The sequence below is a fragment of the Myxine glutinosa genome, chromosome 1 (genome assembly GCF_964187855.1).
Source record: "Myxine glutinosa chromosome 1, kmMyxGlut1.1, whole genome shotgun sequence".
NCBI classification, from domain to species: domain Eukaryota; kingdom Metazoa; phylum Chordata; class Myxini; order Myxiniformes; family Myxinidae; genus Myxine; species Myxine glutinosa.
The window spans coordinates 294,473,381-294,494,170 of record NC_136261.1 but is presented as its reverse complement, the minus strand read 5'-3'; the positions used below and the strand labels follow the sequence as shown (position 1 = coordinate 294,494,170).

Genomic DNA, 20,790 nt, shown 5'->3' with positions numbered 1-20,790 from the left:
GCTCGCTGCTCTCTGATTCGTTGAATCGTTTTTTGGACATAGCTCGGTAACTACTTCTCCGATTAATATGAAACCTTGAAAAGGCACATCCTCAGGTCCCCAGCAATATATCTGGCAAGTTTCAAGTATATCGGACCCGTGGTTGTCGAGAAACAGCGGTCACAGACAAACATACACACACACATACACACACACATACACACACACATACACACACACATACACACAGAGATTACTGGAATTATAGATAGAGTGATCCCGGACGAGCCCCCAGTTTGGTCGTGTTGGGCTGGGCATTATTCCTGGTGGTTTGCCGGGGACGGCTGTGCAAGAAAGGGCACTTGAGAATTATACGGAGGCTCGCGGATTGAACCGCTAATGTGTACGTCGGAGCGCGTCTTTGTAAGGTTCCTTTCCACCGCTGTATTGCTGGGTGCTGAACAACGTGACCTCGGGGTCGCCTCGATCACCTACGCCTCAATTGACTTTGATCGGGCCTTGACTCCCCGATCGCGTGAGCGCACAGAGACATTGGGACTTCGCCGTGGAGGGGTGCAGAGACAATGGGGAGGTGCCGTGAGTTTGGGGTTAAGGGGCTTGATATTGCCGCCATTGTTGTATGGCTCTTTTTGTGTGATTTCTAATATATTATTGTTTGTTCATAACCTGGTGTGGTTGCCTTATTGATTTGACTGTTTCATTTGCTGGTTCCATTGAGGGTTTCTGTATTTGCTTGATTTCAACCAAGGATAACACATCTTTCTGCCGGGGACCCTCTCGGGGTCCGGAGGTTTACCGAGACCAGAGGTAAGGGGAGGACCCCATAACAAATGACACTGTTGTAACAAATAACACAACCAGAATAGGTAGTGGAAGGATGAGGGTGTCTTCTCTGAATCTGGGAGGTCGGTGGTTCGATACCCAGCTTAGTCATTAATTAACGCTCAGCATTAAAAAGGATAGAGCATGGCAGTAAACAAACATAGGTTGGCAACAATTGCACAGGCTTTGATAGGCCTAATGGCCTCCTTCATTGAAATTGCTTGTAAATGAACTCGTATTTTTTATCATTATTTAATAAGAGCAGAAAGACGTGCAGACGGGACAACAGCTTTTTGGCCCTCAGATGGACCAATTGGCTTTAGGATCAAACAAAAATTGTCCTGCAGTATAAAAACATCCATTGGAGAACCACCACCCGATCACGTAATTACCGCCATGACTGTAGAGGAAGCTTACTTACATTTATTTATTACATTCTAAATCTGAAATGTTCCGTTAGTGGCTGGATATAGATATGCTTGCTTAATTATCTATATATATAAAGTAGAGTTGGCCTCTGTGTCTGTATCCTGATGTATCTACGATCTCTAAGATCTCGAGAACCCGTGGACGGATTTGCGAGCGGAAAGTACTGTTCGACTCGGGATGGTCCCAGGAATGTCACGGAGACATAAACATTTAAAAAATTTCGGGTTTTAAAATTAGCGTATTATTAGCACTAGCAGAAGAGAGAGGGATTCAAAGGGAGGGAGCGCAGCGCTTCTAGCGCTTCTGACTACAGCACACCTTAAAATTAAAAAAACTTCGGGTCTACAATCTCTAAGATCTCGAGAACCCGTGGACGGATTTGCGAGCGGAAAGTACTGTTCGACTCGGGATGGTCCCAGGAATGTCACGGAGACATAAACATTTATAATCACTTGCTAGCGAATAAATAATAACGCATAAATACCTTTCAGCAGCGCGTAAAATAATCTTTCGTTTCAAGTCACTCTCACAAATAGCTTTCCGGAAATGACGGGTCGAAGTGGTCGAGCTGTTAGCATGACGCCTTATCTTTTCAGAGTCCGGGGTTCGAATCACCCCTCTGACATTTATTTTTCGCTTTTATCACGTCCTTTCCCGCACAATTTTTGGGACAGATCCCGTTGAGTGTTTTATTAAAGTTATTGTTTTGTCATTTTCTTATTGTTTTCATGTTTATTTGGCTTGAAACAAAAAAATTATGCCGCCGTTAGGCGTTATGACATCCGATCATAATGCAGCTAATTAGCTTCTAAAAACCAAGAGTCTGCCGTCTATCTATATATATAAAGTAGAGTTGGTCCTGATCTATGTATCTATGATCTCTAAGATCTCGAGAACCCGTGGACGGATTTGCGAGCGGAAAGTACTGTTCGACTCGGGATGGTCCCAGGAATGTCACGGAGACATAAACATTTAAAAAATTTCGGGTTTTAAAATTCGCGTATTATTAGCACTAGCAGAAGAGAGAGGGATTCGAAGGGAGGGAGCGCAGCGCTTCTAGCGCTTCTGACTACAGCACACCTTAAAATTAAAAAAACTTCGGGTTTTAAAATTAGTGTGTTACGCGTAATTAGCGCTAGCAGAAGAGGGAGGGAATCTAAGGGAGGGAGCGCAGTGCTCCCTCCAGCGCTTCTGTTAGCGTAATTAGCGTATTTCGGAACGTTAATTTTTCAACTTCATTATTCGGAATCAGTACGTCCCAGAGAACCTTCGTAACGTTAATTTTTCAACTTCATCCGATTGACATGGGACCAACGGCATGTGACAAAGAGTGAAACATACAGGCTACATTTATTTGACGACAATGAGTTCCGACTTCCGACCTCGGTGGGATGACAGGCTGAGTCAACCCCCCTGGTGTGAAGGGGGAGGAGGAGGGGAGGGGGAAGAGAAGGGGAGGGGAACGAGGGGGAAGGGGATGGGAGGGGGGAGGGGAGGGGGAGGGGGAGGGGGAAGGGGGAGGGGAGGGGGGGGAGGGGAAAGGGGGGGGTGAGGGGGAGGGGAGGGGCCCTTCTTCCCCTGGGCACCCCCGCACCCTTCCCTCTCCCCCTTCCCCTCCCCCCTCCCCCCCCTTCCCCCTCCCCCCCATTCCCCTCCCCTCCTCTTCCCCCTCCCCTCCTCCTCCCCCGCTTCCCCCTCCCCCCTCCCCCCCGTTCCCCTCCCCTCCTCTTCCCCCTCCCCTCCTCCTCCCACTCCCGTGCAAAGCCGGGTACCTCTGCTAGTATATAAATATACATAGATTAATAGAAATGAACAGGATTGTAAGTATTTTGTAATTGCTTATAATAAGATGGTGTGGTGCTGTGCACACACGACTCGATTGCCAGAGAGGTAGGCCACAACGCGTTGGTACAAACAGAGTCTTTATTAAGAGCTTGCACTTCAGCACTGGGCGGGCTCGAGCTTGGAGCCCGTATATATGTCCCGAGGCCACGCCTTGTCCCCGGGCGTGGCCGATCGGTTGAAAGGTGGGGCATGTGCTTTCGTTCCCCGCCTGGACGCTCGCACCACCCACTGGTGCGCGGAATTATTGTCCCTTGTGCCCACCACAATGGCATAATTACAAGATAGCGCAGCACTGGTTGGGTTAACCAGAGGACCTGGGTTCGATCCTGGCCTGGAGCACATAATTTTCCCATATATGTCAAAATAATCATCATCATACTATTTGTCTGATGACTTTTTATAATCATCATACTGTTTCGACTCGCGTTGGAGCACAGCTCCTTCAATACGATCATAAAATATGCCAATTGTGTCTGTCTGATGAAATTTTGATGCCAATACATTCTGTCGTTACCTATCCAATCTCAACCAAACTTGACGGGATGATGAAGGGTTACACAATGAAGGTTGTAGCGCATTCATTTGCCAACCCTCCCCAATCGGTTTTCTCCCCCGAGCGGGTTTTCCCCGCCATTGCCGTCAATGGGGTTGCATGTTGAGGTGTATAGCCATATTAAGTTAGCTTTATCGTGGCGTTTGTCCAAAGAAGAAGATTTATCGTGGCGTTTTTCCAAAGACGCTTTGAATAACAAAATGAATGATAATCGCATGTTGTTAATGTTATTACAAACCAATATTAATACTAATAATGTCTCACTTCTCCAAGAATAATGTCCCACTTCCCCAAAGCGTTTTTCTGCAGTGATAACGTGTATAAATAGCTCATAGTTATAGCCGGCGAAGCCGGTGTTGTCAATGAACGCGTACATATTATGTTGAAAACCTGATTATGCCTTGGCTCGAGAATCCGAAGCGCAGTGGAGGCAGCCATCTTGCGGATGCGGAAGTATGCATAACAAATTTAAAACGTTCATTAGGAGTTTCTTTCACCCGTCATCGTTTGATTCACAATCTTATGCACCTCCAATGTATTAATAAAATAATTTAAGACCAACATCGGCCCGCACGGGCCTGGTTATCTTCAACAAAACACGTCACCAAACACCGGACCCAATGAGAGTCGAGCATTTGCAAAAATATTTCTAAAATGAAATCACTCAATGGAGACCGCCATCGACCGGATGCGGAAGTTTGCATAAAACAATTGCGAAAAAGTTCAATAGGAGTTTGTTTCACCCGTCGTTCTTTGATTCACAATCTAATGAAACCTCTAATTAGTAATTAAAATACGTTAAGACCAACCTCGTTATCTTCAACGAAAATCGTCATCAAACACCAGAACCAATGAGATTCGAGCATTTGAAAAAATATTATTTCGCGTTTCGGAGGGTGAAAACGGCGTCAAATATTCTAACATTGACGAAGAATCATTTTTTAGAAATCTCACGGCCATATGGGATAGTTTTTCACGGCCAGAAATATGGTATAACCGGTTTACATATTTAGTTTAGAAATACGGATAGTGTTTCACGGCCGGAAATATCCGAAGTTGAGACGGAATTCACCGAATTAATCACTGCAAGCTAACGTCTTCTGGTGGAGGAAGCTGCCGTGCCCGGAGAGTCAGAGAACCAGCCCTGGCGCCTGACAGCGACTGAAGTTAGAAGACGACACACATACGGTACTGTGAAAACGTATGTTAAGCCCAGTTAAAATTTCTTAAAATAGGCCCTAAGCTAGCACATCGTATAGTTACTTCCTTAAGCTTCTTGTGACATTTATTGTATGCACGTATTGCCATTGGGGAGGACTCTCTGCTCTTCTCTTTTAGCAAGTCCTACCAGGTACGGTACCTACTACACCTACCTACTACCAACTACCTACCTACCTACTACCAACCTACCTACTACCAAATACCTAACCTACTGATGCCATGGTGATGGGTAAAATAGTGGCAAGAGGTATGCAGGTATTGGGGAGGACTGTCTGCTCTTCTCTTTTACCAAGTCTTACCAGGTACGGTACCTACTACACCTACCTACTACCAACTACCTAACCTACTGATACCATAGTGATGGGTAAAATAGTGGCAAGAGGCTTTGGCTTCGCCGGCTCATTGCGGCTTTGCAGTCAGTACTAGTAATGGCGTTTCTGTGGGAGCAACGGCTTCTATAGGAAGTAAAAATATTATAAACCACAAAGACGTATGCTTAGCTTTTTAAACAGTCGCTAATGCTGTTTATAACACTAAATGAAGAAATTTGGAGAAATCCCGAAATCCATGAAGAAAGGTTTACTTACAGAACTGAGCGAAGATCTACTGTACTCTATATTACCCACAAATGTTGAGATCATAACATGGCCCTTTCTGCCGCTACCACGGCGTTTTTTGTAGCGAACTTTTGAAACTCGCTCCTGCTGTTTCATACGAAACCAAGGGAGGAACACCGGGATGTGCTCATTTACCAAGCAGTTAGCTAGTGCTTGCCAAGCCAGCCGTTCCTTAACAGTTTTGAATGGAGTGCTTGCTCAAAATTAATGCTTAAACCACTTGGCGATCTCTTCACAAGAAACTTGGTAAATGTACACACACCCAATGTTTTTGAGACCAGACAATAGATCGACTGTAATTTATATACCCCAAAGAGGATTGACCCTTTCTGCAGCTCCCGTCGTATGCGGGTGTACTAGTGTATATATAAATTATTGAAGTTCCAATGTTCCATTGCCCAATCATGAACGAGCATGACGTCATGTCTGGTTGCCCGGTGCCCCAAGCTTAACGTGAGGACATCGGGTAAATCGGGTAAATCGCTGCGTCGTCTCCTCAGTCAGGTTGAGTTTTTCGTGCCAATATTAATGAAACATCGGAGTTGTACAGTTTATGTTTAAAATGATTATGAGTGTTAACGATGTCAATTGTCATCCCATTTCCCTCCAGAGACGCTGCCCACGTGACCAGATGGTGGCTGCTGAGGCGGTTATTGACAAGAAGAATCCCTGAGGAACGCGCCGTGTCCCACAAAACTTTCGCACACGTGTGGATGAAACATTCTGTTTGGGAAACGTGGGATTCCCGCCAGGTTCGGCACGAATGGCTGAGAATTTCTCATCCGAGAGCAAACGGCGGAAAATGAACCATCAAGATGTGATGTCGAAACTGCGTAACCTGCGGCAGCACTTAATTCGAAATCAAGTGAGTTGCGTACAGCACCATGTCGTGTGATCATTTATTATCGATCATGTGAGGAGGGATCCCAACCAATTATCGGGGGAAATCAATTGGAGAATGAATACACGGAGTTATGAATACACTAAACTAAACTATCCGAGGGAGTGCGGTGAAGCCAGATGTCCGCCACCTTGCTCCTCCAATATACACCAAGCGTGTTGTGTACAGCACCATGTCGTGTGATCATTTATTTATCGATCATGTGAGGGGGGATCCCAACCACTTATCGGGGGAAATCAATTGGAGAATGAATACACGGAGTTATGAATACACTAAACTAAACTATCCGAGGGAGTCCGGTGAAGCCAGATGTCCGCCACCTTGCTCCTCCAATATACACCAAGCGTGTTGTGTACAGCACCATGTCGTGTGATCATTTATTATCGATCATGTGAGGGGGGATCCCGACCAATTATCGGGGGAAATCAATTGGAGAATGAATACACGGAGTTATGAATACACTAAATGAATACACTAAACTAAACTATCCGAGGGAGTGCGGTGAAGCCAGATGTCCGCCACCTTGCTCCTCCAATATACACCAAGCGTGTTGTGTACAGTGAACAGCACCATGTCGTGTGATCATTTATTATCGATCATGTGAGGGGGGATCCCGACCAATTATCGGGGGAAATCAATTGGAGAATGAATACACGGAGTTATGAATACACTAAATGAATACACTAAACTAAACTATCCGAGGGAGTGCGGTGAAGCCAGATGTCCGCCACCTTGCTCCTCCAATATACACCAAGCGTGTTGTGTACAGTGTACAGCACCATGTCGTGTGATCATTTATTATCGATCATGTGAGGGGGGATCCCGACCAATTATCGGGGGAAATCAATTGGAGAATGAATACACGGAGTTATGAATACACTAAATGAATACGCTAAACTAAACTATCCGAGGGAGTCCGGTGAAGCCAGATGTCCGCCACCTTGCTCCTCCAATATACACCAAGCGTGTTGTTGTGACAAAGATCATATGTGAACGTTCAGATTAAAAAAAAATCTCCTCTACCGAAGGTGGATGGATGTTATGCTCTCACCCGTTTGTCTGTCTGTCTGTTTATCTGTGAGCACGATTTCTCGATAAGTTGTGGGTGGATTCGGATGAAATTTGGTGGAGAGGTTGGGTGTGTGACATCTGACGAGGACGAATTGATTAGATTTTGGTGAAGACCCGGATCTGGACACGAGAATTTAAAAGTAATTCTTCGCCATTGAGTGATAGTGCCAAAAACTATACGTGCACTTGTACAGCATGCTATTTCAAAAAGTGATGGACGAGTTATGACTAAACATGGTGGACTCGTTGGTTTGGTGACAAGAACAAGCCGATTCGATTTTGGTTCAGGTCCGAATCCAGATCCGGCCCATCAGTGGATACAAACATAAACTGTTCATCCTGGCGGAGGTTTGCGCTCTACCGAGTGCTGTTCTGGTTTAAAGTTGTACTTCCTTGACCTTCGTACAACATGAAATTGGTATTTATCAGGCGTTATACCAGCTTGGTTATATAAATGGTCATGAGATGTTCCAGCCCAGTATTTTGAGGTAGTTGAGGGATGAGGGTATCTTCTCTGAGTGCTCATCCGAGGAAAAGACATGACGAATGTAATATACAACCTGATTCATAGTATCAAAGACAATATATCGTGTACCCTCAATGGAACATCTCCGTCTCCTTCTTTACCACAGTGCCACCTTCAGTCGAACGCCAGGCATGCTCAACTTGGAATTAAATTCAACAATGACAAATGTGTATTATCATATTGGGGGTAAAAACAAGTTATCGAAACACAAAATGCACTCACTGCGTTATCACCTGCGTGTTGCATCCATTTGATTGGAATCTTCATAACCAAATGACTGAACAGTTAAATGAAGTGCTGATTGAAGCTCGATGTACAAAATGCTGAACTTGGAAAATATTTAGCACAATTTGACTCTCCAGACTTAGATGAGTATTTGGTTCTTGAGACCGTTATTATTGATGGTAGTTTCATGTCCCTGCTCGATTGAGGAGACATACCAGTGAAGGGTCACGATGATTTGTAAGGGGATTGGGAAGTAGAAGAAGAAGAAGATTAGCTTTCTGTCACCCAAAAATGATCTTTATGTCTCTCCCCCCTCCACCCCCCCCCCCCCCACCCCAAGCTGAATCATACACATCCACCACAAAACCCATTCCAGCGAGTGGTCACCGAAGGACGTCCTGAGTCTCAGCCTCTGAGCCTGATACACACGGTTCTCCAGGACCGGGATGGGAAGCACACAGCTGATGGAGACCTGGGAATACAGCGGAAGCAAATGGTGTCCGCAGCATGTGACAGAGGAATGGAAAATGCATCGGTAAACCACCTGATTCATGGTATTTCTAAACTAGGACATTAAAGATAATTATTTATCACGTACCCTCAATAGTGGTTTATATTTTTGTTGGTGTGAGGAGTTTATACTGGTAGATTATTGTGACATGAATGCAGATGATTGAGGAGGCATTGGTTGCTCTTTCCTCCAATAATTTTATAACCCAGGAAGAACACAATGAGGAGACATTAGGGATGATGTGTACCTCAGAACAGTGTGGTTAATAAGGCCTTCGGCTCTGTACCATGATAACTAGGGAACGGTAATCATGGAGCACATAGTCCCATCTACCGCACATCGTCACTCATTCTGAACAAAAATACCATTGTTAACTGAGCACCCTACTATTATGACCCATCTACCCGGATCATCCATCAGCTGCACGCTGATGGATGATACGGGGAGTCACACTATTATGTCATATACATTGCCATTATCCATAGCTTTCTTGATTATTGATTAATTAGTACGCTAATCAACAACCATTCTTGTACACGTTAAGGCTAAATTGCATCGGTGCAGGTGGATTTGAAAAAAGAATTCAAACTACAGGGTGATTCACATACGACGTACTATTTTGTTTTTGAATAACTCTGTGTTGCGTGAACCGATTTACTTGTAATTTGCAGCTCTTATAGACAAATATTCCCCATTTATTATGTGAAAATTTCATTTAAAAAAATTGATACAAATTTAGTTATTGGTCTCGATATGGCGGCCGTCATTTTTGATGATGGCAAACAGCCTGACCTCTTGCCATGACATGACATGGCGATTAACATGTCGATTAAATTGCTCTTAAACGTTGATAATTATGGAACCGGTCTTAGGGTCAGCTTTAGACTTTTTATCAGCATAATGTAAAGAAAAAATCAGCAAGAATGGCAAGTTACAACAGTCAGGAGCGTGCAAAAGCTGCAACCTGGTATGAGGGGACAAAAAGCTTAATCGAAGCGAAACGACGTCTTCGAACGGAGTTTGGTCGAAGCTGGGTGCTGCCAAGCAATGTCCAAAGTGTACACGACTCGACCAAGAGACTTGCTGGAACTCAGGTACCGCATCAGGAATGCCTTCTGGGAGATCACTGATGAAATGCGGCAGAAAACCATGCTCGAATACAAGCAGAGACTGTTCCGAGTGATCGAAAATGACGGCCGCCATATCGAGACCCATAACTAAATTTGTATCAATTATTTTTTAATGAAATTTTCACATAATAAATGGGGAACATTTGTCTATAAGTGCTGCAAATTACAAGTAAATCGGTTCACGCAACACAGAGTTATTCAAAAACAAAATAGTACGTCGTATGTGAATCACCCTGTATATTCCCCATGCCTAGTCGATCGTATGTATGAAGTTTCGCTTCGATCTGTTAGGTGTTTTTGGAGAAGAAGATTTTTTTCACGTTTTAATTCTTTTCATCCAATATGGCTACTAGACCACATGACCGATGACGTCATTCATTTAATTTTTCACTCACATCGGGTCGTAGATCAGAAATATGAAATTTCATATTTTTCGGATAAGGATTTCAATTCAACCAATTATGGCTGGAATACCACTTCACTGATGATGTCATCATTATCACCCGAAATATCCCATGGGGAGTTGATGACATACTAGCGAGGTATCCGTGCTACGCACGAGTGGGAGGCCAAAAGCAATCAGACAATTCGTAAATGGCGAATGCCAAACCTCGAATCAATAAATTCCACATTCCTGTGCCACCTTCAGTCGGCATGTCAGGCATAGTCAGCCGGTTCATGTATGATTTGGGTAACAAAAACTTACCGCAGCTGAATGTTTCAATCTGCGAATTTCACAGGTGGAAACACTCACATCATTTCCTCATTCTCCATTAAACTCAATATCTCTCTAATTTCATTCCAACCAGCATCATTCTAATCACAAATTTGCCCACCCAAACAAAATACAGACCGATGTTGAACCTTTGGCCTATGTCGACCTCAAAAATAATAGGTGATTGAATTCAGTGACCTGATATGCAAATACACTTCAAATTCTATAACCCAGGAAGTAGACAACGAGGAGACAGTGAGGATGATGTCGGAGTACACTGCACTCCACTTCACTGTGTGAACTTGGATGCCTCAGAATAGTGTGGTTAATATAAGGCCTTCGGCTCTGTTTTTTCATTCACAATAAGTATTGTGTCAAACCATACATACATTTACACAAACCATCGGAGTATTATTCATTCGAGCTTCTGCTATTTTCTCTTGGGGTTAAAGTTATAACGAGCACAGGAGGGCGGATACCCAGGAAGCTGACTTTCACTCGGAGTCATTCCTGTACTTCGCATGACAGGCTGCGTGCTTTGTTTGTTTTTGGTACAGGGCGGGCAAAAAAAATGTCCCCAATTTCAAAAGTCAATAAATGTTAAATGAACTCTGACATGAGTGTGAAGCAAAAACCAAAAAATACAGTGATTTTTCAAGTTGTTTCCCACCAATGCAGATTTTCAAAATGTCTTCCATCATTCTGAGCAAACGTGCGGATACGTGTGGCACAGTTTCTGGTTACAGCCCGCAGTGTGTCTCGCGCCCATTTATTGGCAGTACCAATAATTACAAAATCCTTCGCATCACTAATTTCTTGGTTTCTCCTGAGAGATCTCAGGACCTTCTCAGAAATAACCTCATAGAGTAGGTCCCGGTGTCCGTCCGTCCGTTAACATTTGACTATAATCTTCTCCTCACAAACTACCTGACCGATATGGACCAAATTTGGTACAATGCATCAGAACAGCAAGGGCTGATGGGGTTGTGCTTCCCATCCGGATGTGCCCTCTATGAAGGGGACGAAAGGGGGTTTTGCCCCAAATATTGCTATTTCTTTCAAAAATATTCTCAGAAACCGGCAGAGAGATCCATACCAAACTCGCCACGAAGAATCGGGACCATGTCCTAACCTTAAGTTGTGCCCTCATGGTCGTATCTCCCCTGGAAAGGGGGCCAAGGCCCCCCTCCCTGAATCCCTAATTTTCAATAAACATCTCCACAACTACGTGTGTGACACGGACCGAATTTAGTACAATGCATCAGGACAGTAAGGTCTCATGGGGTTTTGCTCCCCAACTGGATCCGCCCCCTATAAGAGGCTGAAAAGAGGGGTTTCGCCTCAAATTCAGGTAATTTATTTAAAAAATTCTCAGTAACTGTGGGGAAATTACCATCAGTCCTCCACGGGGCTATTGTTTTCTTAAGATCTAAAAAGGACAGAGCTGGTGACCTTGCAGGCCATTGAAATGTCAACCTGTTGTCTCACTTCCTGGAAACTTCCTTCTGAATGCACTCTGCGTCACCACTGATTGGGTTTTGATACGCTCCTCAACATATTGCTTTTATTTCATCCAATTTCGCTTCCTCCGTGAGAATCATTGTAACAGCTTCACCCATTATTGTGCTGCTCTGTCTGCTGAAGTTGAGAGTACAATTCGGCAATTTTACGATCTCTCGATTTGGTACTTTACGATGTATACTGGTGTCTTTATCAGTCGTGTCCCCCACCCCTCTGTCAAAGTCAGGGATGGAGAACATTAAAATGAGCTCTGGCTGTCTGACTGATCGGCTGTCCATCCGAACGACTGACCATCTGACTGACCCACCAACTCTCCCACTGACATACCATCCTACCTCCGACCTACCGACAGACTGACCTACCGTCCGACCGACCGATGGTCTGACCAACCGATCATCTGTCCATGTACTTTTGTGTACGCGATATATTTTTTAAAACGTTGAACGTTTAGCTTTCATATTACAGACGTCTATTCCTCATGAGTCATGACATTATCTCAACCTGATTAGATCAAGGCTGTGATTGGCAGAATTATATTGGCAGGGCAACCATCTCGGTAACTTGATTTGTGTACGCAATATTTCAAAATCCGTTCAGCATTTAGCTTTCGTATTACACAGATATATTCCTCATACCACCCAAATGGCGGGGACCAAGAGTATCAGCTCATTGTTCGTTCTGAAAACGCTCGAGAATAAAAGGTATGGCTTTTAAAGGGTTATCACTTCACTCTATAGTAGCTTTTCAATGTATCATTTGGTTCACATTTGATGGGGCAGCCATTTCCTGTGCCAACCCCACATATGTACTCATAATATAGATTGTACCACAGTGTCACCTTTTCCCCCTTGCCACACCAGAACGATGCACTAGCTGCTTGCGTCTCTCACTCGTACACCACCCACGCCCATGGCTCAACAAAGCCGGCACCCCTCGGAGAGGGGATGATTCTACCAGGAACCAAACCAGCAGAGCAGGAATCTGCAGATATACCAGACGCATTGCAGGACGCCTGCTCGGCAGAACTCTGTAAGTAGAGGTATTTAACATGCATGATATACAGGTGATACTATACCTGAAGTGTTGGGAAAATAAACCCCTCGGTGCGGGGCATGTGAGGTGGCTGGGGGGAAGGGGTGGAGATAATGTGATCATCTTATTTGACTGTTCTTTATGCAGATGTACAGATATTTTAAATTTCAAACTGGCTTTGGTTCCTCATCTCTTGCAGCATTCACTTTACAGAGAAAGCTGAACTCACAGTTGGAACTTTTGGCCAAATCCATTCAGCATGCCATTACTGAGCACCAGAAGGCCATGCATCAGCTGCTTGAGCTTTCTGTTCCTCTGCATATAGACTTGCAGACACAGGTAGGAAGAGCAGTTCTTGTTTTAATTAATTACAGCACCCTGTGAGAATAAAACGAATACCCTGAATGTAACCGATCTATAGTTTGAATGATCTGTGATATGAACACAGATCAAATGGATTACGTGATTCATTCTAAACAGGAAGGCATTTTGCAGTCGGTAGCACATTTGCTGCGGTTCCACGAGCCGCAATTCCAGAGCTTGAATGGCACTCGGTAGAGAGCATACATCCACTAGGCTGATCAATTTACGTTTTGTGAACCAAAATGAACCGGAACCAAAAGGGAATCCCTTCGTCCTTGTCACACACCCGTGCTATATATAGGTTTTGGCCCAATCTCTCAATGGTGAAGAATCACTTTAAAATTCTCATATCTGGATCCAGATTCGAATCTTCACCCAAATTTAATCAATTATGTCTTGTCACACAGCCAACCGATCCACCAAGTTTCGGACGACGCTGTCCATACCTTTTTGACATATCATTTTTGGCCTGTGCTTGAAAGAAACGGAGTGGGCCGCATCTTATTTCCCGGCCCCCTCTGATTTGACATTAATACCATAACTAGAAACCCCAATACATTATTCAAAAGATTTTCAATTCAATTAATTTTTTTATATAGTTTTTCATTACAAAAAAAATGTCTTTGGCCTCCTCATAATTCTTTGCAACATGGTATTCACTGCTGGCCAAACACGACAATCATGCAGTTTCAACAGAATTGAAGGCCCATCTCTCTCCACCGTTTGAAATGCCATCAAAATATTCAGTGAAAAAGTAGACATAAAATCCGGGAGTATTACTCATCGTACCGTGTGTTTGTTTATTACCTCTGAAAATGGGCACCTTCGTGTTTGAGACAAAACCGTACAAAAGGTTTATCTTTGCTGAGGCGAACAGTCTCGCTTGTCGAATCGCTCTCGAGAACGCTCGACTTGGGATGGGTGGAAGAAGGAAAACATGCCACTCAATCCTGAATGGAAAGGGTTTTGTTCTTCCCATGTACCAGCACGTCGATGACTTTTACCATCTTCATTTGCAGAACAATATCACAGATGGAAGCTTCGAGACCAACGGCTCCGGTGAGTAACAAATACACAACCTGAACTAAAGGTCTAATGTTTTAATACACAAGTTAAACGGGTTGCCTTATTTGCAGAATCTTTAATGTTAAAATTGGTGTTGGTGTTGGCTTAGCGGTTAGGGTGCCGGCTTGGGATCCTATGGATACTGGGTTCGAATCCCGGTCGATCGCTGAATTAACGCCAGGGGGGTTGACTCAGCCTGTCATCCTTCTGGGGTCGGCAAATTGAGTGACCAGCTCACTGGTAATTCCCTGTGTGTTGCAAGGGGCGACTAACAGGGTTGGCGGCAGGAAGGGCATCCGGCTGTAAACCGTTGCTTCAAAACGGGGACCACGGTGCCCGAAAAAAAAAAAAAAAGGCCAACCCCCTCTCTGCGGGGAAAAAATGGCCTCTAAAGGTGGTTCCTTTAATGTTAAAAATTATTAAATTTCCAAACTCTAAATTATTATTATCTGAAAATTAAGTAATGTCAGTGAATGTTTATATAACCACCCTCTCTCATTCACTATTAGCTGGGATATTCAATACTAGGATGTTTATGGTACAGTAATCAATTAATTCCATAAAAATAAAAAATAAACCACCTTTAGAGGCCATTTTTCCCCGCAAGCGGGGGTTGGCCTTTTTCGGGAACCGTGGTTGTTGTTGTTTTTCGGTCCCCTTTTTGAAGCAATGTTTTACGGCCGGATGCCCTTCCTGACGCCAACCCTTTTTGCCGCCTTTAACGACAAACAGGGAATTACCAGTGAACTGGTACTCAATTAGCCGACCTCGGAAGGATGACAGGCTGAGTCAACCCCCCTGGCGTTAATTCAGCGATCGACCGGGATTCGAACCCAGGATCCTAGGAATCCTAAGCTGGCACCCTTGCCGCTAGCCCAACACCAGGGTTCTAAATTCCATATTCAATTAATTAATTCAATCAATCAATAATTCAATCAATTAATTCAATCAATTAATTAAAAATTTCAAATTTTCTAAAATTTCAAAAAATCAAAATTAAAAAATTCAAAAGAATCAATTAATTCCATAGATACCTAATAATGGCAGTTTACAATCCTTGTATTTTAACCATTAATTAGCATTGATGTACAATCTACTATATATGAGAATTTTCTCCCCCACGAGCCGTGACACAATACAAACAACAAATTAGATGGTATTCATAGAATACTTTACCCCACGCAGTCGACTTGGTGTCAGCCAACTCTTCTGTTTTTGAAGGTTTTTTTTTTTCTTTGATCCAATATGGCTGCCAGACAACGTGACCGATGACATCATAAACATTTCGCTTTGCGGAGACCACGCTCAAGAAATTTCAAACTGATCGGAATAAGCGTTGTAATTGTCGAATTATGACGTCATAATTAAGGCACCAATGACGTAATCGTTAACACTTATTCCCCATGCGGAGTTCTTTACAATGTGCCACATTTCAATTTTTTCCCCATGTCGAAGTTCAAAGATAAAGAGGTTCAAAGTTTTTCGGTTTTCCAAGATGGCACCCTACCCATGACCTATGACATCATAATTATCACTTTAAAATTCGACATGAGTCGACGCATACTATGGTGAACATTTCGTGTCAATCGGACCAATGGGTGCTGAGAAAATTACTTTAAAAAATGCAGACACATACGCACGCACATACGCAACCAATGGCCTAACACCGCTTTTCGCTTCGTGAGTGCAGGGTAATGATACCTTCGGCTCTGTACTGTGAGATGTTGATGAAGGAATACTTCAAGTTGTCCTGTTGCACCCGTGGAGGAGCCGTGAGAACCTCACCACTGTGGCTGGCATGCTCTTATTAGTCAAATAAGTTATCAACATTTAAATAGTTCGAATATTGGATTCGTACACAACACCGTCGGTGCTGATGTTCATCAGAATGGTTCTCATGAACATTGATTTATGTTGTAGAACAAAATAACCAGGCAGCACCTCCACCCAACCCTCTTCACCTTCATATTATCACAACGCAGTGCCTCAAGTGAGACACTGCGTAAGTCAAAATGGACGAACGTTAAACCAGCAATCCGGAGAGATAAATACTTTTCATTGCCCTTTGAGTAACCCCATCCTTGAGTGGCCTTACGACTTTGTGATGGGCGAACTCCCCATAAAAATGAAATTATCCAAGCTTTGGCGCAGCTGGCATAAGTTACCAGACAGGTTTGTCGGATAGGATACTTCCGGCAGACTCGGGGCCTGCACAAGGCCAACAGATAGCTTCAAGACCAAAAACGAACTGCTATTTTGACATCACACCTTCCATTGTACGTGGATTTATCAGGGAGCTGCATCTCGATGCTCTTCAACAGCACAAAGTTCAGCGTTATATTTAGTGCTCAGTATCTTTTATGTTGTCAATTGTACCACACCTCTGAAACACCGTATATGATAGAGATTACTTATGGTGCAATTCCAAGCCTCATTTTCTCGAGCTTGAGCATTTGAGCAGTGTGCTCTGTGCACATCCTTTCACAACACAAAGGAAAGGCTCATATAATCTTGTATTTTATGGCCTTCAAAGGCATCACACAACCAAGTTGACTATATAAGATATGTGTGACATGGTGAAAGCTAGCTTCATACAAAGTTACATGATGATTTTACAAAGTTGCATTCCACCTCTTTAAATTCAAATTTGGACAAGATTTCCCAGTGGGGCAAATGCAATCAAGTTAAGTTTAATGCTTCCAAAGCTCAATTTCTTCACATCTCTCTCTCTGAAACTCTTCTCAACTCTCCAATCTCCTTTGAAAGCTCCCCAATTACACCATGCGATTCAATAAACCTACTAGGTATTACCCCAATATTAAATTTATCCTGGAATCCACACATTACACAAATAGCTAAGTCTGCCTCGAAGAAACTAGGAGTCTTGTTCATGTGTCGAAGATTCTTCTTCTCTCAACAGTTGCTTCAACTATATAAAGGAGTCCTTGTATAGAGTACTGTTCTCACATTTGGGGAGGTACGAGGTCCACATACTTACTGGACAGAATTGAATCCAAAGTAATCCGACTTATCAACTCTCCCAATCTGACCTCAAAACTCGACCCGCTTGAAGTACACCACAAAGTTGGCTCTCTTTCTCTTTTCTACAGATATTACTTCGGTTACTGCTCCCAAGAACTTGCTGCTTGTGTACCTCTGCCATTAGCAAGACCATGGAATACCCGACAAGCCACTACATCTCATAATTATTGTGTGGCCATTGGCAACTCAAGGGTGGCCCGTTATGTTTGTTTCTTCCCCTCCACTGCCAAACTCTGGACCACTTTACCTTCCCATGTCTTTCCAAACACTTATGATCTTCCCCTTTTCAAAAAGCAGATTTTTTACTTCCTCAAAAACTCTTAGACTATTCTCTCTTTCTTCACTTTTATACCAATGCACTTCTTTTATTTCGGCTTGGCCTCGATGAGGACTATATAGTCCGTGACTAGAGCCTTGAACATTAAAAAAAATCCTTACTAATAATTTTTATTTGACATTGATTCGATTTTTTTGGGGCCCACATCTACCATATAAAACGCAATGTCAGTTTGTGTATTTGTACAGATGTCTGTCCCCCTTCATAAGGGTAGGTTTTAAAGTACAATATTTTAACACGAATGTGTGTTCACTCGTCTATTTTTTGAGGATAAAACAAACTCATAAAACACTGTCCATAAAAGAGTAATTATGTCTTCTATTGGAATTGTAGACGGTGGCTTGCAAACCGAGCGAGCCTCAAGGGCGGTGTACAGAAGTGTTTTGTTTTTTTAAAATAATATTTACAAGGTGCAGGGAGGTGAAATTCACTGCACGTGATGTGCAACGCTGTCGGAGTCAAACAAGTGTTCACTTACATCCGTGTGATGTCTAATAAATAAAGAAGATATAAGCACACCTGACACCAGATTGAGGCTTCAGACTTTTGCACGCTCACGAGGCTGCACCGTCGATTAAACTGTTCCAACCCCATTAACCCTGGTGTTGGGCTAGCGGCTAGGGTGCCAGCTTGGGATCCTAGGATCCTGGGTTCGAATCCCGGTCGATCGCTGAATTAACGCCAGGGGGGTTGACTCAGCCTGTCATCCTTCCGAGGTCGGCTAATTGAGAACCAGTTCACTGGTAATTCCCTGTTTGTCGTTAAAGGCGGCAAAAAGGGTTGGCGGCAGGAAGGGCATCCGGCCGTAAAACATTGCTTCAAAAAGGGGACCAAAAAACAACAACAACCACGGTCCCCGAAAAAGGCCAACCCCCGCTTTGCGGGGAAAAATGGCCTCTAAAGGTGGTTATTTTATATATACACAAATAATTAAGTTAAGCACCCCTACACAACGAATTAAGGTAAGCACCCCCTAATATATATTCTTTGTGTATATGTATACATTGGCATATATTCTAAGGTATGTGAGATCAAATAATGATTGGTATGACATTAGCAATTATCCATTGATGAAATTGAGTGATCAAAGTGAAAAAAAGTGATTGGTTGAGTCAGTGATCCGATCACGTGGGTCCTACACACGTTATTGACGCAAAGATCGCTAGAGGTCTTCTCAGAACAATGACTGTACGTTAGAAAACATAAACGTCATCCACACTGTCCGTGATGGACCTATAGCTCCATACTTAAATTGAGGTGAAAATATGCCTAAAATTCCCAAAAAATTTCACCTTAAATTATTCAGAATAAAATATTGAAAACGGCATGATTGTTATGTTTTTATGTGACCATAATATCACTTCTCCAGAAAATATAGCAATATCATGGGTATATTACACTGTTTTGACGACAACAAACTTGTAATGTGCGAGGTTGTAAAAAAACGGGGGGGGTGCTTAACTTAATTCTTTGTGTATATATAACCCGTTATATTTGACGTGTTTTTTTTACTAGTTGTGAAAAACACTCAACCCAACCAAAGCCAATGGAAATCTGATGCAACAAACCCAAGCAGTATATAATTCAGCAGAGGCCTTCCGGTCCTGATGTCTTAGGCCCTCCAGAAAACCAAGATGGTGGCCATATTATTTCAGCTCGTTGCCATGGTTGGTAAAGTCAAGCGACAAATGTGCTTGGGTTCCAGCATCTGTTCGATTAATGGGAGCACATTTCAAAAATCGACCCCCAACAACAACAGCAACAATAACAACCATGCAAAGCTTGTAGATCTGCACACAAGCTTTGCAGGTAAAACTATCAAAAGCCACAAGCTTTGCATGTGGCAGGTAAAAATATCAAAAGGGATTTTCCTAATAGTTCTGCATGTGTGTTACAGATATTCCAAGTACAAGTTATTCAACAATGTAAGCGTTACAAAAAAGACTCGTTTTTTTTCTCCTTGGATTTACAACTGTTTCTTGCTACACATGTCAAGTTCATAAAACAGACTTGATTTTTATCTGCAGGTGCTGTTGTGTGTGGGTGTAGGGACACGGACTGGGCAGCACACGATGGCAGATTGGCGGATGAATTTTGCAGACAAGCAATAGCGATGGTTGCGAATGCAAGTAGTTCTCTAATGATTGCCAATTTCACCTTGGAGTAAATGTGAACGTGTACAACAGCACACGCTTCAAGTTAGTTAAAACAATTATGTTGATATTCTTGAGAAATAAACACTAATTTCATAAACAATCAAAAGGTCACGGTCAGAGTGCCGATTGATCCCCATGGACCGGCTCCTCTTCCTTCTCTCTCTCTTTCTGTCTATCTCTAACTATGGTGTGGCCCCTACCTCGTGAAGGTGGGGCTACACCATCCTAGATGTGGGGGATCTCTGGGTCGTTCCTGGAAGATCAATCGGCTGTGTCCGTGCCGTGGGCTTGTTGTCTGGGGTTATAAAACAACAACAACCAAAAGGGAACCAATGAAGATGTTACAAGAAACACCAAAAGGTCTGTTGGAGAAGCAAACAGGGCCAGATGCAAGTCGAACAGGAATAGGGGGAAGGAAGCACAGCCAACAGGGAAAGATCAACGATGGGCTTTAACGGGACCACCACAGCCAAACGATGGGCTACACCTACACCATGCCGTTGATGACGTGCATGACACAACTGTTAAAAGTTACATTTGTTGCTACGAGTCAACCATAACAGCATACTAATCAAACCAACCAAAGGGTGCACAAGTTCATAAAATGTGTGGCCACAAGTTCATAAAACGTTTTAGTACAGCCTGATTACCCCAACACACACAACTCCAATTTGTTACAAATTTCCAACAGCAAAATGCTCGACACGA

At 43.3% G+C, this 20,790-nt stretch overlaps 1 protein-coding gene across 1 annotated transcript; it reads left to right on the top strand.

Moving 5' to 3' along the window:
* The first annotated feature begins 5,926 nt into the window (after positions 1-5,926).
* On the top strand, positions 5,927-20,185 carry LOC137419452 (uncharacterized). The gene is made up of 8 exons (XM_068105500.2): positions 5,927-5,991; positions 6,098-6,352; positions 8,551-8,745; positions 12,948-13,116; positions 13,319-13,458; positions 14,502-14,541; positions 19,824-19,851; positions 19,976-20,185. The coding sequence occupies exons 2-8, from the start codon at positions 6,251-6,253 to the stop codon at positions 20,091-20,093; spliced, it is 792 nt and encodes a 263-aa protein (XP_067961601.2). The 5' UTR covers positions 5,927-5,991; positions 6,098-6,250; the 3' UTR covers positions 20,094-20,185.
* Positions 20,186-20,790: the final 605 nt, after the last annotated feature.